Source organism: Crinia signifera, chromosome 4, assembly GCF_055691185.1.
Source record: "Crinia signifera chromosome 4, ASM5569118v1, whole genome shotgun sequence".
NCBI classification, from domain to species: Eukaryota; Metazoa; Chordata; class Amphibia; order Anura; family Myobatrachidae; genus Crinia; species Crinia signifera.
The window spans coordinates 243,758,198-243,778,727 of NC_139220.1; the positions used below are offsets into that span (position 1 = coordinate 243,758,198).

A 20,530-nucleotide genomic window follows, 5' to 3' on the forward strand; every position below is an offset into this window, starting at 1 on the left:
TTTTTTGGAATGTAAGTACAATGTTTTGATCACTGTTGTTCAAATGTGTACAGAATGATTCTAAAAGGACTTCCTCTCCTTTCCATATAAACAATATATCATCGATATATCTAGTCCATAGCACCAGCACTGTATATTCTGAACTGAACACATCTATGGGATTGCCCCATCACCCTTTCCCATCTGTAAGAGTAACCATCACCCCCACTGTCACGTACACCTCCCCCATACTAGTTCCAGAGAGCTGTATGATTTAGATATGCAAGAAAAGCAATTAACTCTGGCCCATTAACACATAATGGTTGTCTTGCCTGCATTTGCATTGTTGCCACCCAGAAATGCCCATTTAGTGCTTGCAGAGAAAGAGCAAAGATATGTATGTATGCATCTATCTATCTGAATGGATCACAATGCCAAAATGAAACATATGCAGCCTGCCTGGCATTCACAGCTGCCAAAAGAAAAATATGTAGATGTGGATGCATTCGGTCCTGACAGAATGACCATTTAGGCACTTAGTGCTGTGGCATCTCAGGAATTCCGCTTTCTGCTGAAATATGCAGACCAAATTGCTTTCAATGGTCAACTGAACGGGATCTGAAAGAGAAACAGCTGCTGGGTTTTGCATCTGTCTCCCAGACCTTCTTCTCAAGGAATAACATTCTTGGCAAGATAAGAGCACAGTAAAGTCATTGTGAGAGCTATTGGGTGGAGAATTAAGCTAATACTGATAATATAATGAAGGGTTGTTTAAAAAAAGAAACAAGTATCAGGTAATGTACAGGTTGCTTTTTGAAATAATATTGAAATCAGCACTATGATATTAAGTTATATATTTTTTTAAATTAAATAGTTTGAGGCTATTGGAACCACAGTTTAATGCACTCTTTCTGCATCTCTATAAATAAAATATTAGCCATTAAAAGGTATCATATTTACTAGATTGCTATTTTGTTTTTCTCACTGAGGAACAATAAAACTTTTCTTATAAATAAAATATGCATGTATAGATGTGGTACTGTACAGTGTTGTCCTAGGGCAGGGGTGGGGAACCTTTTTTGTGCCAAGGGCCGTTTGTATGATGAAAAAAATCCTTCGGGGGCCATATGTAAAAATTTCTCTTACAAATTGGCCTGCTGCAGCCGTCCCACGCTCCGGCGGCTGCCGCTAAATAGGACTGACAGTCTCCGGCTGCTGTTAATTAAGAGGAAACTCGCAAAAACTACCAATTTCTTGCGAGAACTCCCCTGTACTTGACTCCTGGCAAAGGGTGGGAGGGCCACTCAAACCGGCTACGGGGGCCGCATACGGCCCCCAGGCCTGAGGTTCCCCACCCCTGTCCTAGGGCATGAAGGGCCCACTGGGAAAATGCAGTGATATGGGCCCATGCTTAATGGTGTGGCCATCTAGCAGAGTCTTGGCTAACTTAAATCTCTTATCCATGCACTCATTATATATCGCATTGATTATTGCAATAGTCTCCTAACTGGTCTTCTCAAGAACAGACTCTCGCCACTGCAATCCATTCTAAATGCTGCTGCTAGGCTGATCTTCTTTGCAAGATGCTCATCGTCTGCTGATCCGCTACCAGTCCCTCCATTGGTTTCCTGTGTTTTACCGTATTCAATATAAAACCCTTCTGCTAGCATATATAGCTATTAACCATACTGCACCAGCTTATATCTCTTTACTTATCTCAAAATATCTCCCATCTCAACCACTCCGCTCTGCACAAGATCTGCGTCTCTCTTCTGCACGGATCACTAGCTCCCATTCACTATTACAGGACTTTCATAGGGCTGCTCCCACCCTATGGAATGCCCTTCCACGCACAATAAGACTCTCCACTAGCCTCCAAACTTTCAAGTGTTCCCTGAAAACTCACCTCTTCAGGCAAGCCTATCATATTTAAGTTCCGTATGCATAAGACTCTGAGGCACTTATGTATTACAGTATATAGCTTCCCTTCTGGACCTACAAACTATGCTACAGTATTACTGGTGCCTGTCCTTGTGTTTTACCCCCTATATACCTACAGCTTGTAAGCTTGCAGCAGGGCCCTCTTACCTCCAAGTCTGTCTGTTGTTACCCACTTTGTTTTATCTCTGTTTACAATTGTAATATAAGAAACTGTATATAAGAAACTGTAAATAAATAACTACTAGATTGGATAATCTGGGCCTCTTTATTAATAAATAAATATAGTAAATAGTAAATATATAGTAAATATATATAGTAAATACTACTAGTGCATGCATGATAATATAACAGATTAACAGCAAAGTACTGTAGTGAAAACGGTCATGTGCAGAATAATTTAACATATTGTACAAGGGCCAGCAAAGTTCCACATAAAGTGAATGTGAAACAGGATCAGGATCAGCAGCAACAAGATGACGGATTAGGACCGGTCCAGGTTTTTCTAGGGGATCTGCTGGAATCATGGTCTGACTGATTAGTATCACCTGTGGTTTCCTGGTAAAAGTCTATTCAGAGAAACAATAGGCTTGGATTCTGGAGTGTTGTACACATGTTGTGAAGCCTGTACAGTACCTGCTGAAAACCTGCAATGCTGTAACCTGTAAATTGTTAAGCCAGTATGCTACCGGCTACGAATAAAATAACTCCATTTTCATCCTGCGTATGTGATTTGTGTCACATTGTGTATAATGTATCATTCAAGTGCACAGTCTATATACCCCATACACTTGTGTGATTTGCCTGATTTCATTGCATGGGGCCGTTATGTCTTTTACATCGAATCCTATATACTGTGCGCTTTGGATTGGAGCATTTAGATCGCAAAAAATATAATAGATAGATTTATTGGACCCAGAGCCTTGGCTGGGATCGCATGTGATATATTGGGCCAAATGTAATAGGGTGTGAGAATCAGAAAGCGAGAGATTTTGGGAGAGTTTTCCCATTTTTTAAAATCTTAAAATCATTTACACTGGGAAAAAAAACAGGTTGATTTTGCCATGTAATAGATTGCCGCTTTAAAAACATGGGAAAACTCTCACATGCATTCAGCCGCTGGGTAGCTGCCGAGTCACTTGCTGGGACATTGCATGCAATACCTCTCACAGGTGTATGGGGACTTTAAAACATTGGGGCAGATGTATGAACCAGCATGAAGTGCAGAAATGCACTTCATGCTGGTTAACTGGGGGGGGGGATTAAGTTTAGCCCTAATGTATCACTAGCGCACCTAATGTGCGCTAGTGACAGCCCACTGAGTTACGCTTGGCGGGGCTGTTCCCTGCAATCCCCCCAGTGTTTAGCGGCCGGGGTGATTTATTAACAGCCGCCCAGGCGTTAAATCGCCCAGGCCGCTTCACCAGCCCAGTGGGGGATAGGACAACGCTAGCCCTGCTTCTGGCTCCTTGCGGTTTTAGCGAGATCTCGCGCATGCCCATTAGAGCCGGCTGGGTGGGAAAGCGCACTGCGCACGTGCAGAACTCCGGGGGGAGCCGATAAGGAGAGCGGTTAATGCTGGGCATAACGGCTCTCCTTATCGGTTTGGGAGGGGGGGGGAATCATACATCTGCCCATAACGGGTGCCCGCTTCTCCACTTTATGCTGGAGAAGTGGGACCAGTTATTTTAAAAAAGTAATCTCTACAGGAGGGGCCAGCGGACCCAGTGCCAGTCTGACCCTGGTACTGTTTATCATAGCCCATGGTGCAATGAAGTATTGTATTTACATTGCATTTCCAATCAAATACAGAATAGGTGCCTTGATCAGTTTAGATTTTCCTACAATATTTCCAATGCAATTTAACTAAAAACACACAAATGCATTTTTCTCGCTGTACATAAAAATGCATAGAAAGGCAACCAAACATCAATAGGGCGGTCAGGCAACCCTGTCAGAGATGGATGGGGGAGAGGTGTACCATAATAAAAATAATCATGAGATAATTAATGCTGGGTACACACTGATGATATACTTATCATGCTTCTCCGGAGCTAACGATGCTGTGTGACTATATCCTCTGCAATCTGGCAGAACCAATATGCAACAGGTAGCATCTATTCTTTATGTATCAATGCCTATTTCCCTATAGGTTGTAAGCTTGTACATATGTAGGAAAACGGGAGGCACTCAAACCTGTTAGGAACGTGATCAAAACATTGATCACAAGGGGTGTCTTCAATGTGAGTTAATTCAATGTGAGTTAATTTTAATGACAGACCATTTGCCTACAGTTGTATGGGGCGATTCATCAATTTGGAGGGAACCCAGGCATATATGGACGTGTAAGGAGATATTATATATGGTGTATCTATCCACACATGACACATACAATTGTGGGGAGGTTATTTGATTTCTTAATGAACAGTTGCATTGCCCGAAACCTTTGCTGTGTAGATCGAATACCTTTTAGGCAAGGATCATTTGTGGTGCTCACAGCATACAGACAGCATACGGATCCCTGAGACGCCCCGAGTATTGCAGATGGAAAAAGAGACACCTGGAGAGGAACATAAAGACCAAGCAGAGCTGGACAGACCGATACGAGTACCAAACTTGAATGCTGTGGAGGCAGGTGTAGAGCGGGTAATGAAGGCTGTAATAGAGCGCAGCAAGCAGGGAGAACACAGCAAAGAGGGAAGTGAGACGTTCCCTCTGCTGCACAAATTGCTGTGTAACATTAAAACCAGAGGTACTTTTGTGGATGATAACATGTTTTATCATGTACCCTTATAAACAAAAACAAAGTTAAGCATACACAAACACATGAATCATATTTTTTTATTTAATTTTAACATATTCAGTTCCATTGAGTCCAAAAGGTAACAAAAAAGTAATTTCTCATTGCAGTGAACTTTGTTATACATCACAAAATTGTCAAAGAAAAAAGAAAGAAGAAAAAGACACTGTTTAAAACAGGGTATATATATATAAAAATTGCATTGCTAGTTGCAAATCGCTAGAACTGGCCCTGATTAAGACCAATGGTGATTCTAGGCTAGGTGTTCACAAATGTAACCAAGGCATGGGCAACCTAAGGGTCACCAGTTATATTGGGACTTCATACTCTTAGAACAGCTAGAGAGTAACCGGTTGCCAGCTCCTGAACGAATCCATTTTCGGGCAGCATTTAAGGTTCCAAAATATTCCAACTTTAAATATTTTACTACTGTTAGGAGCAAGCCAGCTTAACTGAAGAATACAGCAAAAGCATTACAAATAACTGCATTCTAATAGACCAGCTCTTGTCTACGTCTCCAATTGCCCTGCTTATTAAGGCAGTTGTGTTATGGGAACGGGAACACAAAAACAAGCAGATTGGTAATACTATCAATAACATTTCAAAGATAAGAAGACTACTCTGTATTCTGTGTAATGGAATAGAAAAAGTCAGAGTACATTCTTTGAGCTGGAGAAAGTTAGACAGCAATGCTACTCGCTATGTGAGGCTGTTGCAGACCACAAAGACTGCACCCCTTGACAGAAACTATATTCTGTAGACATATGGCTTGCTCCAAAGTCTATTATCCCTAGTTGTCCGTTTTTGATTGTAAAAATATATTTTATCTACCAGTTATAAAAAAATAAATAAAATGTTACACTATATATCACAGGCTCTTGCGAAGTCAATGACAAGGTACAAGAGGGACACTTACACACAGTAAATCTAAATGTTGTTCCAACAGATTTCGAGTCCGTTTCAATTTTTTAATGGTAATATTCGACTGAAAATTCTCAAATGTACTAGACAGGGCGCTAAAATGGCTAAGGATCTTTGGAATTTTCAGTAAAAAGCTGTCATGGTAACTGCCATAAATGCTGCCCTATTGAAAATGATTATGATTTGATTTAACCAGCAAATAAAATAAAGAGCTTATTTAGATTACATAGTTATTCAATACAGTACTGTTTACCGAACCCTATGGCCAACCTAAGGGAAGCAGACATTTTGCAGACTAAACTGATTTTAAAGATACAGCCCATTAATTTATTAATAACGACGCCATAAAAGGGATGAAGCGCTAATGAATTAAAAGGCTGCGTTCTCATATAGATTTGCTTACTAAAATGACTGCCTCTGCTGTGTAAAGTAAGAGGAGCAGTTGAAGTAAAGGGGAAAAAAAAAATGTAATTTTAAGCAATGTCCAGCTGTGAAAGTGATCGGTTAATCAGATAGTCAATGTAATATTGCTAAGATTTCCGAGCACCTCCATGGGCTGCAATGAAAAGGAAAGCAGATATTGATCACGGAGTGTTTCCTCCTCACCGTATCGGAGGCACATCATCGCTAGAACTGAATCACTCCGAAACAGCTCTGTAGAATGGTGTGAAGAAAAGCCTACAGTTATTAGTATTAACATCTGGAGGTACTTGCTGTTGATACTTAGGAGGCAGCACATTAGCAATGTTAGTATTTGATGCATTAGCAAAGGCAGACAATTGCTTCCTCAGGTTGTCCAGTATATCAATGCGTAACCGCACTTATTTACGACATCAAGGATGTCCACCAACATACTGATACATAGTTAATATTACGATATGCAGCTTACATGACATATTTTACTAGAGTTATTTTATCAAATGAAAGAAGATATCGGATTACGTGGTACTGGTTTAGCAACATTCCTGTCTGTCTGACGGAGAAGGCTGTGTTTCAGCTGACGCTCAGGAATTCATTGATAAGAGATGCTCTGCAGTGCTATGTCACCAAAACTAGTTCCACTAAGATGCATTCCACATCTGACAAACTGTAAGAGACTGAAGGTCTCAAGGTGTAATTCAGGTGCAAAATAAAAGTCCAGTTATTCCTGAAATTTGTGGAATAATAAAAAAAAAAAAAAAAAAAAAACACACAACTACTGGCCAAAATATTTCAGAACACACTGGAAGCACCTAGAGGACTAGTGTGGATTTCCTGGGTACATCTTTTGTCACTAATGTCAAACTTTTCGAACACTCGGTAACAGGATCACTAACAAACTCGACACAAAAGCATTAGTCTTCAATAAAGCAAAGCTACCTAAATACACACATTGCTGGAGTTACTATAGCAAGCTTATTTTCATTAACATCATAGCTTCATATATTTAAATATTATACTGAGCTCTCTCCATAAGTAAACCTGAAAGCAGTTGCAAAGTAGCAATACAATAGAGGCAAAGCCTTGATGTAAAGGCCCGTACACACTGGGCAACTTTAAGCTGAAAGCAGCTCAGTTGTGTCTTTTGAGCAGCATTTAGCTCAAAAGCAGCCCAGTGTGTACGGAGCAGCGGTGTGCCCGGCTGATCATTTGCTGGTATTACCGGGGGGGATGGCTTTGCATAGCATCCTGCTATGGAAAATCGTCCACCCCGGGGGAAATCGCTAAGCGATTTTCCACAACATCGGTCTGCGTACACGTTGGAAAAAATTGCCCAGTGTGAATGGACCTTAAGTTAGACTTTGCACTGTAAAATACACCTGCCATCTACAGACAGGAAAAGCAACTAGTTTGTGTACCAAACAGATGATGGAAGGGAAATGGGGATGGGGGCTTAGGGCACTTGCAGGGTGCCCAGGGTTGGTGGTCTAGTACAAATTCAAATGATATATGGGCTATTTAATAGGCAAAACCAGTGCTTTTGGCTTTTAAACTTAACCTAAAATATGTGGGCAAACCGAGGCATATAGTCGCTCACTACATAACTTAATCTAAGGATGACATATAAACTCAATTTGCTTAATAGTCTTTTCTAAATGCCCAAATAAGAAGCTTTTGGTCTAGGGGTGCCATGAAAAATAAATCTGATACTCTAGGGCGCTGGGATTCAAAAAGCTGCTTTAGGAAAAATTGACATCAGAGGTTATGAGACACTTCATGCCTCATGGCTGGAAAAAGACAAATGATAATATCTGCCACAGCCCTGTGTAGATGAAATGTACATTTTACAAATTTCGAATAACAAACTTTTTAAATTGTCTGGTGACCTGGTCACACGGCAGCACAACCAAAAGGGAAACCTAGAATAAACAGCCTCTTTAGTGATTGCATGTTCATTTTCTGTCACATCCATTCACTTAGTTCAACTGATAACACTTTGGTGTGTGGCAGTAGTTCTATCCCTGAGTGTTAGACCACAAAAAACAAGCATGCATTCAAAAAACAAAATAAGACTCCAACACAAACACACACCACAATACTGAAGCAAACAAAATGGTAACCTTCAAAACATAATTCAAGGTGATGCACATCAAATAAAAAAAAACTACCATACTGTAGTATCACAACTGTTCAAATACTCTACATTTACAAAAATATTCTGTCATGTATTCTCATACAATCTACTCCCTTACAGGGATTTATTATCAGCAGGCTAGAAGAGAAGTTGAACATGGAAGAATATATAACTTGACAGTTATACACATAAAGGGCTTAATGTAATATATTACAGTTGCATTTTATAAAGGCAAAGTTCCCGTGAGTAATGTTGTGTGTGTCCCTGCATGCACCTTGTCTCAGCAGCTGCAGCATTTATTATATACTCATACAGCTTTGTTGCTATGTTCATTGTCTATATTGCAGACCTGCACATTGTAGTTGGTATGAACAACAAAAAGGAGGTTTAAGGCAAAAAATGAATGACTCTTAAGGATATAGTTAGTATCGTACAGATCTGCACACAATTTACTATCTTATATAGTTACTGCGGTAATGTGCAATGTGCAGCAGCAGTTATTACTACTCGACATTTGTATACAGAAGTGTCTTCTAGACAAACCCAGGGGATAAAGTGCTAATGCAAAAGTAACCACAGTACATGAGGACTCAATTAGGACCACAGCTGATGATGGAAGTTAGTCAGCACAGTGTAATAAGGTTAGTAATATATGTGAATATAGTTTGAGACTCTGTAATTATAGCATACCTATGGTGATTAAAGTATATCTAAGAACTGAAAAAGGTCTGTTTCAATTTAGGTATAATACATACAAAACCTCAAACTTTAGTAAAGGCCGAAATCAAAGAAATACATCAGAGTGACTGCTGTACAATGTAGATGAACAGATTCACACAGATTTATACTCTACCAAATGAAGATTGAAGGTTTGATAGAAGGGATGGGTAAAAAAACGGAACCGTGACCTGCTGCACTACATCTTGATTGTTCATAACACTCAGTGGGGCAGTTGTATTAAGCCTTAACAAGAGATAAATGCAAGGGTGATCAAAAGAGATAAACATCCAGCCAATCAGCTCCTTACTGACTTTTTTCAAGCACAGCCTGTAACATGGCAGTTAGAGAGATAAATGTCCAGCCAATCACCTGCTATCGCCCTTGCATTTATCTCTTCTTAAGGCTTAATACATCTGCCCCAGTATCAGGAAAATAACAGGCCTGGTGCGACGCTAGTATAAAGCTGTGATTGTCACATATGGAAGCCTTTGCCCCTAAAAGCAGAACCTGGTTAGGAACATAATCATCCCTTGCTGGCACATAAGGTGCCAGCGGCACATGGGGAAAATTGCCTGTACACAACATACATTGCTGGATATCAAAATGTAGCAGCCTGACTGTTCTTATTGTAGCTGTGGGAAGTGTGGGTTGCGGACGTGGTCCCGACAGGCATTTACCAGATGTCGGGATTCCGACTGTAAAAACACTGACAGCAGGGTTCCCGACGTCCACCTGCTATTTTCCCTCGTGTGGGTCCACGATCCCCATAGAGGGAGAATAGAATAGGTGGCGAGCGTAGCGAGCCCGCAAGGGGCTTAGTTGCGCTCACCATGCTGTCTGAGTCCAGCCAGTCAGGACCCTGACGTCAGGCTAATGACTGTCGGACCCCTGTACCACACCCGGGAAGTGTCAGCCATTTCTAGTTCACCAGAAAGCATCATACTCACAGAACATCACCAACTGCTAGATTTGTGTCCAGCAAGCACTCACACTAGAAATGTTAGCTCTTCTCTCCCAAATCAAAAGCAGCAGTGCAGAAAAAAATAAACCAATATGCACAGACAAAATAAATACATTAAAGACAAATACATATTTACAGACACAAACAGAAGATTACAGGTTTTTAAGCCCTGCAAGCAAAGACCCTGTTTTACAGGAAAAGTGCTGCTCGGAAAGGAAGTACATTATACACAGGACTCATTCATTGTACTGCTGAGGCCAGGTACATTAAGTGCATGGATTTTAAACTATCTTTGGGGATTACAAGGCAATATGCTGAGAAAATACAGTAGCAACTGAAGTTGTGTATCAGGTCAGAGATGCGGGCCTATATTCAGACATTGTTAGACCCATTTCCAGGAGTCACCAGGCGTTAACTATTGGACAGTAACCAACAAAGACTAATCCATCGCAATTAACACAAAAATAACAAAACAATAATGTGTCAAAAATAAGCGAATTGCTTTGGTAAAATGAAACAATCACCCCACAAAAAAATAAAATTAAGTGCAGTTAGAAAATGGAAATAAGAGTTCACTGGTAGAAAACAATAAACTTTGCTTCTTGTTCCCTTTTAGTTACGTCAAACCGACAGAAACCGTGAAATAATTCTAATATAACCTTTCAATGCCTGAAAAGTTTAAATGCAAGTCTCCCTCACTTAGAATGAAGGTAGCCTTTTGGTGGACTGAAGCCCTATTCATAACAATGCAGCCTATCAATTCCTTAGGTAAGAGTGACCAAACAAAAGCATGAAGGGGCACAAGCATGGTCTGCTCTGGGGGTAACCACGCCCACATGCTTGGCCACACCCTCAATAGTAATCGGGAGCTGAGCTCTTGTCCATCGTGGCTCAGTTATGTCACCAGTTCCAAAGTATACTGGCTCAGTCCACAAACGCCTGTCTCCATTTAGTGTAGGCAGCAGGTAAACTCTACATGACAAATTTTGACAAGCCTACAAGATGGTCCTGCAGAGGCCTGAACTTACATTAACTGTGATGCCGACAGATCCATGTGTAACCTGCTGTATTGTTATTATTTCAGCACATGACCGGACAAGATCATGTTGAAATAAGCATCAATAAGACAAATTCAAAAGATTGCCTTCTATTTCAATTACATCGGCTTAAATCACAAATAATGTGGCCATTGTAATATGTTCTTAGGATACAGGAGCCCCTTGAGTTTGTTCAGCCATAGATGGTATCGGCCACACAGATTGCTGTCCCAGAGGCTATACATTGTAGATGTCAATGTTTCTTGTTGGTCTTCTGCAAATAGGAATATTTAGCATTGACGCTCTCAGCCATTCAACACGACATGTGTCTGGATTTGCCATTAATCTGTTTCTTACAATATATAGGTACAACTATGATGGTTTTTGCTGTCCCAAATAGAAATAAATAGAATACATAAATACTACATAAAGCACTGCAGTAAATGATCAAAATGGGAATGCAGGAACTGTAAAGGCTCACAGTGGAGTCATGGCCTCTTCCCTGGTGTTTTACTGCAAAGATAGCTTGGGCAGACCCAATCAATGAAGAACAGTAGCAAAAAAATTTCATAAAAAAAAAAAAAAAAGATACATAACTGTAGAATTATAAATGCTTAAAAAAATTATGATTCTGTCTACAAGTCTTTGGGAAGTGCGTAGTTTACTTGTGCGCAGTCTCTGCTTGCTTCGCATCAGAGCACGGAGACTTATTTCTCTCCCACTGGCAGATGGCATTGGAGTACTGCACCAATAGTTTGTCCATCCAGGTCAAAGGCTCTGGAAAAAGCACAGCACCCTCAAAGAAGCCAAGATGTCCTCCATGACGTGGCAAAACCACCACAACATTTTCTTTCTTTGCTGAATATGAGACAAGGGAGGATAAAGAAGGCAATTAGCAGAATAAAGAAAAAAAAATGACTATAAAAAAAAAAACCCGCAAAAAAAACAACAAACCAACTACTTTACTGTCTTGTTTTGTTCTTTTGCTCATCTATGTATTTGTCAGGCACTGCGGAACCCTTGGGGCGCCAGATAAATAAACGATAATAATAATAATACTGATGTGATCTAACGAGTTATGCTGCAAGAGAAACTTACCGGCTAGGGTCTTCGGAATGGATAGCAAACTCTCGTGCACTAGTGGGTCATCCACAGAGTTCACCAACATAAGGGGAACATGAATCTAGAGAGAAAAAGTAACAGTATAACTTCAAATTGGCAAAAAAAGTATTCAATTAGTGCATCAAAGTGTTAACATAAAGCAAAATGTAATCCAAACTTACATTGTGTAAATACCGAACACAGCTTTCCTCTTCATAGTACTCCTTAAGAGACCGATAGCCATGGAACTTCCTTGAAAGCCAAAGAAATTAAATCATAGGATAAACAAAAATCTTTACTTCATCACTAGTAAAAGAGACCATGGCACAGGGCCTGATTTGGATATGTACGCTAAAGCCTCAATAAGCGGTGACTTTTTAGACGCTGGAGCCTGTGCAAAACCGCAGCAACTGCGTACACATTTTGCAGCATAGCAGATAAGTCATTGGTCTCATAGAATGCCCTGCGACCGCATATATAGGCAGAGAAGACCTGAATATACTTGTGACACCACTCCCCATTCCCTGCCCCAAACATTGTCTGTCCAATCACTCTGAGAATAAACCCTCTCTTAAGGTGCCCATACACAGTGCGATAGCACGGTGCGATGCCGCTCCCGCGGGCATCGCACAGTACAAAAAGTTTGTGCTGCCCTCGGATCGCATGCAAAACGCATGCGTTGCGATGCAATGCGATACAGCCCATAACTGGTGCGACCTCCCAACTGTCGCAATTACAGTGGAACAGCCCCACTATTTGGAGACTGTCCCTCCTATGGGTGGCAGCATCCTACAGGTGGCGGTGTGAGTTTGGGAAGGGGGACTATGAGATCATTATTGCGTACGGCATCTCTTCAGTATAGGGAAGAGAAAGGGAGGGCAGGGATGGGGTCGGTAAGAAGTTATATATACAAAGATTTTCTCTTTTTTTGTTTTGCACCCTAATTTCCTGTTAGTACATGGAGTATTGCAAAAACCAAAATTACAGTCAAAGATTTAAGTATATCCATGCTTGAGCACAGTAAGTCAATCTGATTTAACACTTTGAGTGCCAAATGAAATTTGTCAAAATAGGTGTGAAACTTGCCAATAAATTTGTATTCATCATAATGACCTGTAATGTTTACCTTATATAGGAAAACATCTTTTTTTTTTTACAAAACATTTGTTAATTGAGTTTATATAGCAAAAGTGAGCGACGCTGGTATTTTTAGTGGAGCTTTTGAACATCTCTCACAGAGATGTTGGCACTTAAAGGTTAAACATCTAAAGTCAAGCAATGGATATCGTTAAAGCCTGGCCTGTGATGACCAAGCTTGGTAAGCTCTGGTGTACGGTGTATTTTAATTTTTTGTTTATTTCCCAAAATATACAAAAAAGAGAGATTGAAAAAAATTGATAAAAAAATTTAAAAAGTGTCAATACTAGTTAGAGATCATGTAGTAAAACTCACACAACCTGCATTGAGCACTATACAAATCCCACTAGCTCCTACAAAACATACCATCAGGGCAACTGCACAAGTGCCTAACACTGTTCCCAATGTATAGAAATACTGGAAATGTAATCCACTGAGCTATTTCTTCAAAAGCAAGATAAGTGGTTTGAAGTTTGCAGTGGCTCATAGGATAAGGAACGGAGGCCGTGCCCCCTGCCCTATCCTGAAACACTAATTCTGCTTAGAGTTCTCCTCATGGTCCTGTGTCAGCTCTGATCTTTTCTGTTGTCATAGGATAAAGGAGAACATAATTACTTGGAAGAGTTTAAAGGGCATTCCATACTGCTTACCTCATTATAGTATCATCGATCTGCATGAGAGATGTAGCAGTGTACAATCGGCTTAGGACTGAATCCTCAAATATTCTATTTACTTGGATGTCTCCAAAGAGAGCATGTCTAAAACAAATAAATGCATACGTTATAACAATCCACCACTAAAGAAAGCTTACATTACTCTAAAAGAAAAAGTGGATACAGAGTACAGGCTGAACATAGGTTGAGCACCTCTTTTAATCCGGACACAGCCAGTACCAGGGGGGAAGTTATGCTGCAGGGAAAACTAGCCTGTGGGAGGAATCATATAGGCTGTGGGAGGCTGCAGGGGGGCTTAGTAAGGCTGTGGGATGGCTCAGTTAGTCTGTGGACAGTAGTTAGGCAGTGGGAAGTTCAGGTGCTGCGAGGGGGGGGGGGGGATTTAGGCTGCAGTAGGGCTTGGTTAGGCTGTGGGAGGGAGTCAAGGCTGTGGGAGATTAGGGTTTATGTAGTGGGGGTGGGAGAGAAAGATGTTGGGATGCCACTGTATGTACCATCAACAATCTGGCAAAATAGATAATTCGTCACAGTGCTGCAACCAAGGGTGCCGCAAAATGGGTGGTCAACCTGTAGTACTTCATTCTATAAAACCATATTTTGCAGTTTAGTAGCTACCCCCATACTGCAATGCAACAGTAATTAAAATGTAATTCATTGTTGCCATGATCAAACAGAATAGTAAGCTGGACTGAAATGACATTGTCCAAATAATTTACACAGAAAGAGAAAAAAACCCTGTGCAAGTCTCAGTGTATGTTGGATAGTCACTGCAAATCTATACATAATTTACACACCATTAAATGATTTACTCTGTGCAAATGTGAGAAAGTCTGACCCTTCCACAAATTTGCGACAGAATCAGGCTGACGTCACAGACTCTCCCTGAAAATGCTTGGACACGCCTGCGTGTCTCCTTAGAAAAGATCCCATCATAGGTGCCGAAATTCCATCTAAACTAGTGTGCATATTCAGGCGAGCCCCAAACTTGAAAACCAAGTTAGTGAAGAGTTTGTCCCACATCCCCTAAAAAATCAGTAAATATCCTCAACAGGGTTTTATAGATGTGGGACATGTGTAGGGTGTAAGACTGTCAAGAACAATCTTGGTCCGAAAGCGGTGGAGGTTTGCATAAATGGTAAAAAGTATGTCAAAGACTTTTTAACTTGCCATTCATTCAATGTGATCTATGAAATAGAATGTACATGCAATAAATGTTATATAGGCAGGACAAGCAGGCCTTTTAAAAGTTAGGATGAGTGAACATGTAAGAAATGTCTGGAAAGGTCTGGAAACACATGCCTTGTCCATGCATTTTAAAAAAGAACATCAGTGTAACCCCAATTTTATTTTAAAAAATTATGTTTTAAAAAAGGTCAATGGCAATAGTAGAGGAGGTGACATTGCCACCATCCTAGCCAAAAGCGAAATTACCTTGATTTTTAACTGTCAAACATTAATTCCAGGAGGTCTTAATAAACATTTTGAACTCAAGTGGTTAATGTGATTTTATTGTTTTTAAGGTCTTTTAGTCATGGTGTCATTAAATGTTGATCAAATATATGCTGCTATTTTTATTATTATATGTTTATGCTGCTATTAGATAGGGATAATCTATGCTGCTACTATGTCTGTAATTGTAACATTACATGCTTTAATTTATATATATTAATTTGCCTCCTTATATGCTGAAAAATCATTGACAAAATGGCGGGCGGAGGATATACACTAACAATCTATGAGTGGAACAAATAAATCCGGCCGCAGATTGAGGTATAAAAGGACGAAACCCGGAAGTCCGGCAGCCGCTATATGAAAGTAATGTGGTACCAATAAGGAGGAAATGATAACAGGACTTCTAAAGACATGGAACGCATAGATCACTTCCACTTCCGGTGAGAAACGGATAGCGGAAGTGTAAGGACAGCAGTGGATTGCGCCCATATAATGATATGTAGCAGGGGAAATGAGATGTTAGGAATTCCATGTCTGGAAATAGGTTATCCCCATTTGGGGTATAAATATAGGAATAGGTTATGTTTCTCCACATGCCTTGAAAAAGAAACCACCTGGTTTTGAAACGCGTTGGCCGTGGAGAGGAGGTAGACAACACTGGACTAAAGGCTCCGGGGACGCCTGGGTTACAAAACCATTGCCTTATTTGTCTGCAATTTTCTGTAGGCAATTTTATTCGGTGATAGTCAGCTGTAATATACCTGTGTTTTATTTCATGTTGTAAATAAATTAAGCGGTATTACACTATACCAGCTTCATTCTTTTTACATATTCATTGAATGGAATTGGATGTATTAATGACTGGCCGGTGACGTTACCCCTCCAGCATAAGTGATTTAGGTCTACTTTCACCAGTAGACCAACTTAAAGGGTACGGGTCTCAATACTCCAAATAGAGTCGATAGGATCCAAGTTCACGATTTCCCACAAACTTTTGTTGAGTGCGTCCATAAGGCCCGAGGGGGGGGGGGGGGGATGTCCTCTGTGAGGCCGCAGATTCGTAGGTTATTCCTGTGTCCCCTGTTGTCCAGGTCATCCAGTTTGTTTCACGCTGTCCGCATATCCAGGGACTGTTGGGCAAGCAACTCACGCAGGCAGAATAGCTGGGAGTGCACAGTGTCGGTCATCTTCTATTGAAGCCACCGGAGAGCCTAGAGTAGTAACATCTGCATGGACAAGGGATATTTGAGACTGCAAAGATTCATGGAGGCATGCTTCCAAGGCTTGCATGTCTTGTTTGGAGGGCAGCGACTTAACATGGGAGAGGATTTCCGCTATTTCACCTCTTTACTGTGACATGGGATCGAGCGTAGCCCCGGATGTGGGAGGTACAGCCATGATGGGGGAGGCGGTGGCGACTTCACCAGAGGGGACTCCAGGGGAGTCCACAGGGTGTGGAGTAGATAGGTAGGAGCATAAATTCTGTTGATAAGTGTTGTTGCCTGGTTTCTGGGGGGTTTTACTCTGAGAGCCTTTCCCTCTCTTGCCCATTTAAAAAAAACAAGCTGATAAATGGTTACATGCGGATGGAGCACTGTGGGTATCGGGAGACGAAGATCATATTCCCCTGTTAGTGGAACGTCATGGTGAAGGAGGGTCGCTCACATGGGGCACAGATAACGGCTCAGTGGAACCATAGTGTTGTTTAGCTGGGAGGATAGGGGGTGCAGGCTGGGAGCTACAGTAATGTAGGTCAGAGATGCAGTGCCGCCAGAGGGTGTTCCAAGGGCATACAGGTACTTGAGCAAACATGCAGTGGGCCTGAGGGTAGAGCAGGCGGAGGTAGCTGCAGAGGGGGCTGTTGGGATGTGGAGGGCACCCAATAATAGTCAGGGAGCCAACAGCAGGAGACCCACAAATATATAGGAGCAGCCTGAGCAGTCCAAAGTTGGAGCCAGATCAAGGCTCAGGGCTGCAATGCAGTGCAGTGTGTCTGTGAGGATCAGCCAAGATGGCCTCCACAAGCAGGCTGCAGAGAGGGGAGAAGGGCTTCCACTGTCTGCATAGAGCCCAGGAGACCCAGAAACAGGGCAGGTATGTCCGGGGAGTGTGGGGAGTCAGAGGGGGTACCAGGGGAGCAGTTCCTGGTGTCTGTGCGGCTCCAAACGCTGTGAGTGCCCGCAATCCGCTTCCTGGAGCTCGGGAGTTGGGTACTGCCGGTAATTGAGGCCGCGGTACACCGTTGCGTGTGTATGCACCTTAAGAAATACTTTGCGCCATCTACAAGGTATCTTTTCTTTGAAAAACCACTGATCAGGGAATCCGGAGTTGGGTACTGCCGGTAATTGAGGCCGCGGTACACCGTTGCGTGTGTATGCACCTTAAGAAATACTTTGCGCCATCTACAAGATATCTTTTCTTTGAAAAACCACTGATCAGGGAATCTTCCCATCTACGTTAACGGTTTGTATTTCTGGCCAATAGCCTTTATATTGCAACTATGCCACATGGTAAATGATTGGAAGACATTTTATCTGTCTCCCTGGGAAAGTGCAAAACAATTTAACATTTATTTCTTTGGTTTCAGCTTGGTTTTGTGTTTATGTTGTAGGTTTTTTTAATGAATGTCAATAAACATTGTTTATTTCGTATATTGAAAATAGAGGTTTCACTTTCTGTACAGATTTGATACCACCAAACTGTAGGGTGTACAGAATTCTCACATGCATATTCTTTCCGAACTGGGATACTAGGAATTACTGTAGACCCTCTCTGAGTTGGCAGCCCTTTCATATTCTGGCTTAATACTGTCTAAATAGCCGAAATGCCTACGTCTTTATTGTCCAAACAATTGCAGTGACCACAGTGACCATTGGTAAAAAGAAGTGGCAATGAAAGAATCTCTTGCAACAATAATCTTAGTACTGTATATAGTTTATTATGAAGCAATAAAAGGGTACAATAGTTATAATTTTTCAGGGCCTTAGCACCTTTAAGCATACATTTATATGCAGTATAAACAAATGCACTGATTTTAATCTGGCTAAGATTAAATGGACACCATTGTCAGTGCTTTAATCATACAGTATGAGGACTTTACTCTGTGCATGGTGAACAGAGCTTGGACAGATCTAATGAAAGGTGATGGAATTCTATAGTAAAAATAATTGTCAACACCCGCTGACATTGTCTCTTTATGAAGGCACCAACATTAGAACAGTCAATATTTATGGTGCAGACACAGTGCTTGTAAACACAAAGGTCACACAAGCTCTAAATGCATCATTTGAGATACTGTTGCAAACAGAAAATCCACATGTCCCATAAAAAGCATATTACTACTAAACCAGCTGGTCTAAAATAAGCAGGCCATACACCAAGGATCTGCCTACTTCTGTGACATTATAAATTGGAGAGAAGTTGGCTGATTGGCTGTTCTGAGGAAAAAGTTGGTTTGATTTGTGGAGCACCGTATTCAATGTAGAGACTATTTAGTCAGCTGGATGGTTGGAGTGATGTAGGGCCAGTTTTGTTGTTTCCATCACAAAGACATAGGTCACTAGAACACCTCAGAATGCTACGTAACAGATTAACAGTGTTTCCAACAGCAAAGGCCCCCATACACCAGAATTATGTGCACACGATCCGCTCAATTTCGATGGGACGTGCAATGGATCATGTAAACTGAGCAGACGATGCACGGTCCTGCGGGTCGAGTGGTCTGCCCTCAGATCAGACGTGCTGCACATCTGATCCGTCGCCTTCCACTGCGGTCATAAGTGGACATATGTGCTTTTAAATCACATACGATAGCTTGTTCGACCTGCATATGGTCGTTCTGGTGTATGGGGACCTTAAGATGTATGGTACTACTGTAGATTAGTTCCCTCAAGCGCTCCCTCAAAACCCACTTCTTCCGACTAGCCTATCCCTCCTCCTCCTAACCTCTTTTGCTGCTCCTATCCTGCCTACCCTAACCCTCCCATCCATTCCTACTTATCCTATTGTTTTTCGTTCGTCCACCCACCTCCTTTTAGTCTGTTTACTCTTATGAGTAGGGCCGTTCTTCCTCAGATACTCATCCTACCTCTTTACCTCACCAGAGCTCCTGCCCTGTTCTTCCCTTCCTCTACTTCATCTTCAGTCTCCTCGACAATTTTGACACCTACTTGTGCTGATTTTAGTTCTACCAGCTCTACCCCTATTTATGCTGTATTTTATCAACACACCCTGTACGTTACCTTGTAATTTGTTTTTTTGTTTGCTATGTACGGCGCTGCGGACACTTTGTGGCGCCTTATAAATAAACAAACTACTACTACTACTACTAGATTACATTTAGAATGATGTATGACCAAAAAACTGTTTCTGTCATAAAATGTTTATCCACTTAAGTCACAGGGATTTGAACATGGTTCCAAGCCAGGTCAGACCCAGGACATACCCCATTTGCACTACAGCGCTATGCACACTGGACATAGGTGCAATCATCATGCCCAGACCCCACGGCATAGTCTCAGTTCTGTTAGACCACTCCCCCTCATGGATGTCACCCAATGTCACGCTTAGGGTGAGCCCAAGACTCTGGCAGCTGCTGGGCAGCCTCTGTCTCTGTGCAATGAAAGGATGCTGCATGCATGTGCAAGGCATCATTCACCTTCACCTGGCAGTGTGCTGTCTGCATAGCAGGACAGACAGCGTGTGTAGTGTCCCCAAACCTACCGAATGTCGAACACTGCCGTTTGGAGGTATGGGGGGTAAATGTAATAGGGTGAGAGAATCAGAAAGTGAGAGATTTGGTAAGAAATCTCCATATATATTTTTTAAAGCAGCAATCTTTACACTGCAAAATCAAACTGGTTTTGCAGTGCAAATGATTGCCGCAAAAAAAAAAAAAAAAAAAAAAAAAAAGAAGAAGGAGCTTTCTTACCAAATCTCTTACTTTCTGATTCTCTCACCCTATTACATTACCCCATGGGCTCTCTCCATACTGTAAACGTTTCCCAGAATAAGAACGATTACTGGGAACCCCACATGGAGGCATGCCTAGTTAACCAATGTGCAATTATAAATGCAGCAACACGTGTTGGACTAAACACACGCAAATTCATTGTAGTTTATGGCATAGAAAGCATATATTGGCATGGACTATGTTTCATTTCACAACTACCTCCAGCTATATTACTATAGAAAATGCGAGGAAATAATTCTAATACTGTATTTATGGATGTCCCAGTTACTTTCATATCTATTTCT

General features: G+C 41.4%; 1 protein-coding gene across 1 annotated transcript in view; it reads right to left on the minus strand.

The window, feature by feature from the left end:
- Positions 1-11,405: 11,405 nt before the first annotated feature.
- The window catches only part of ABHD2 (abhydrolase domain containing 2, acylglycerol lipase), a 50,441-nt gene continuing 41,316 nt past the window's right edge, over positions 11,406-20,530 (minus strand). The window contains exons 8-11 of the mRNA XM_083184188.1: positions 13,799-13,906; positions 12,194-12,263; positions 12,009-12,093; positions 11,406-11,768 (exon numbers count right to left, since the gene is read on the minus strand). Coding sequence (XP_083040314.1) covers positions 11,572-11,768; positions 12,009-12,093; positions 12,194-12,263; positions 13,799-13,906 — 460 coding nt within the window. The 3' untranslated portion in view covers positions 11,406-11,571. The remainder of the gene's footprint in view (positions 11,769-12,008; positions 12,094-12,193; positions 12,264-13,798; positions 13,907-20,530) is intronic.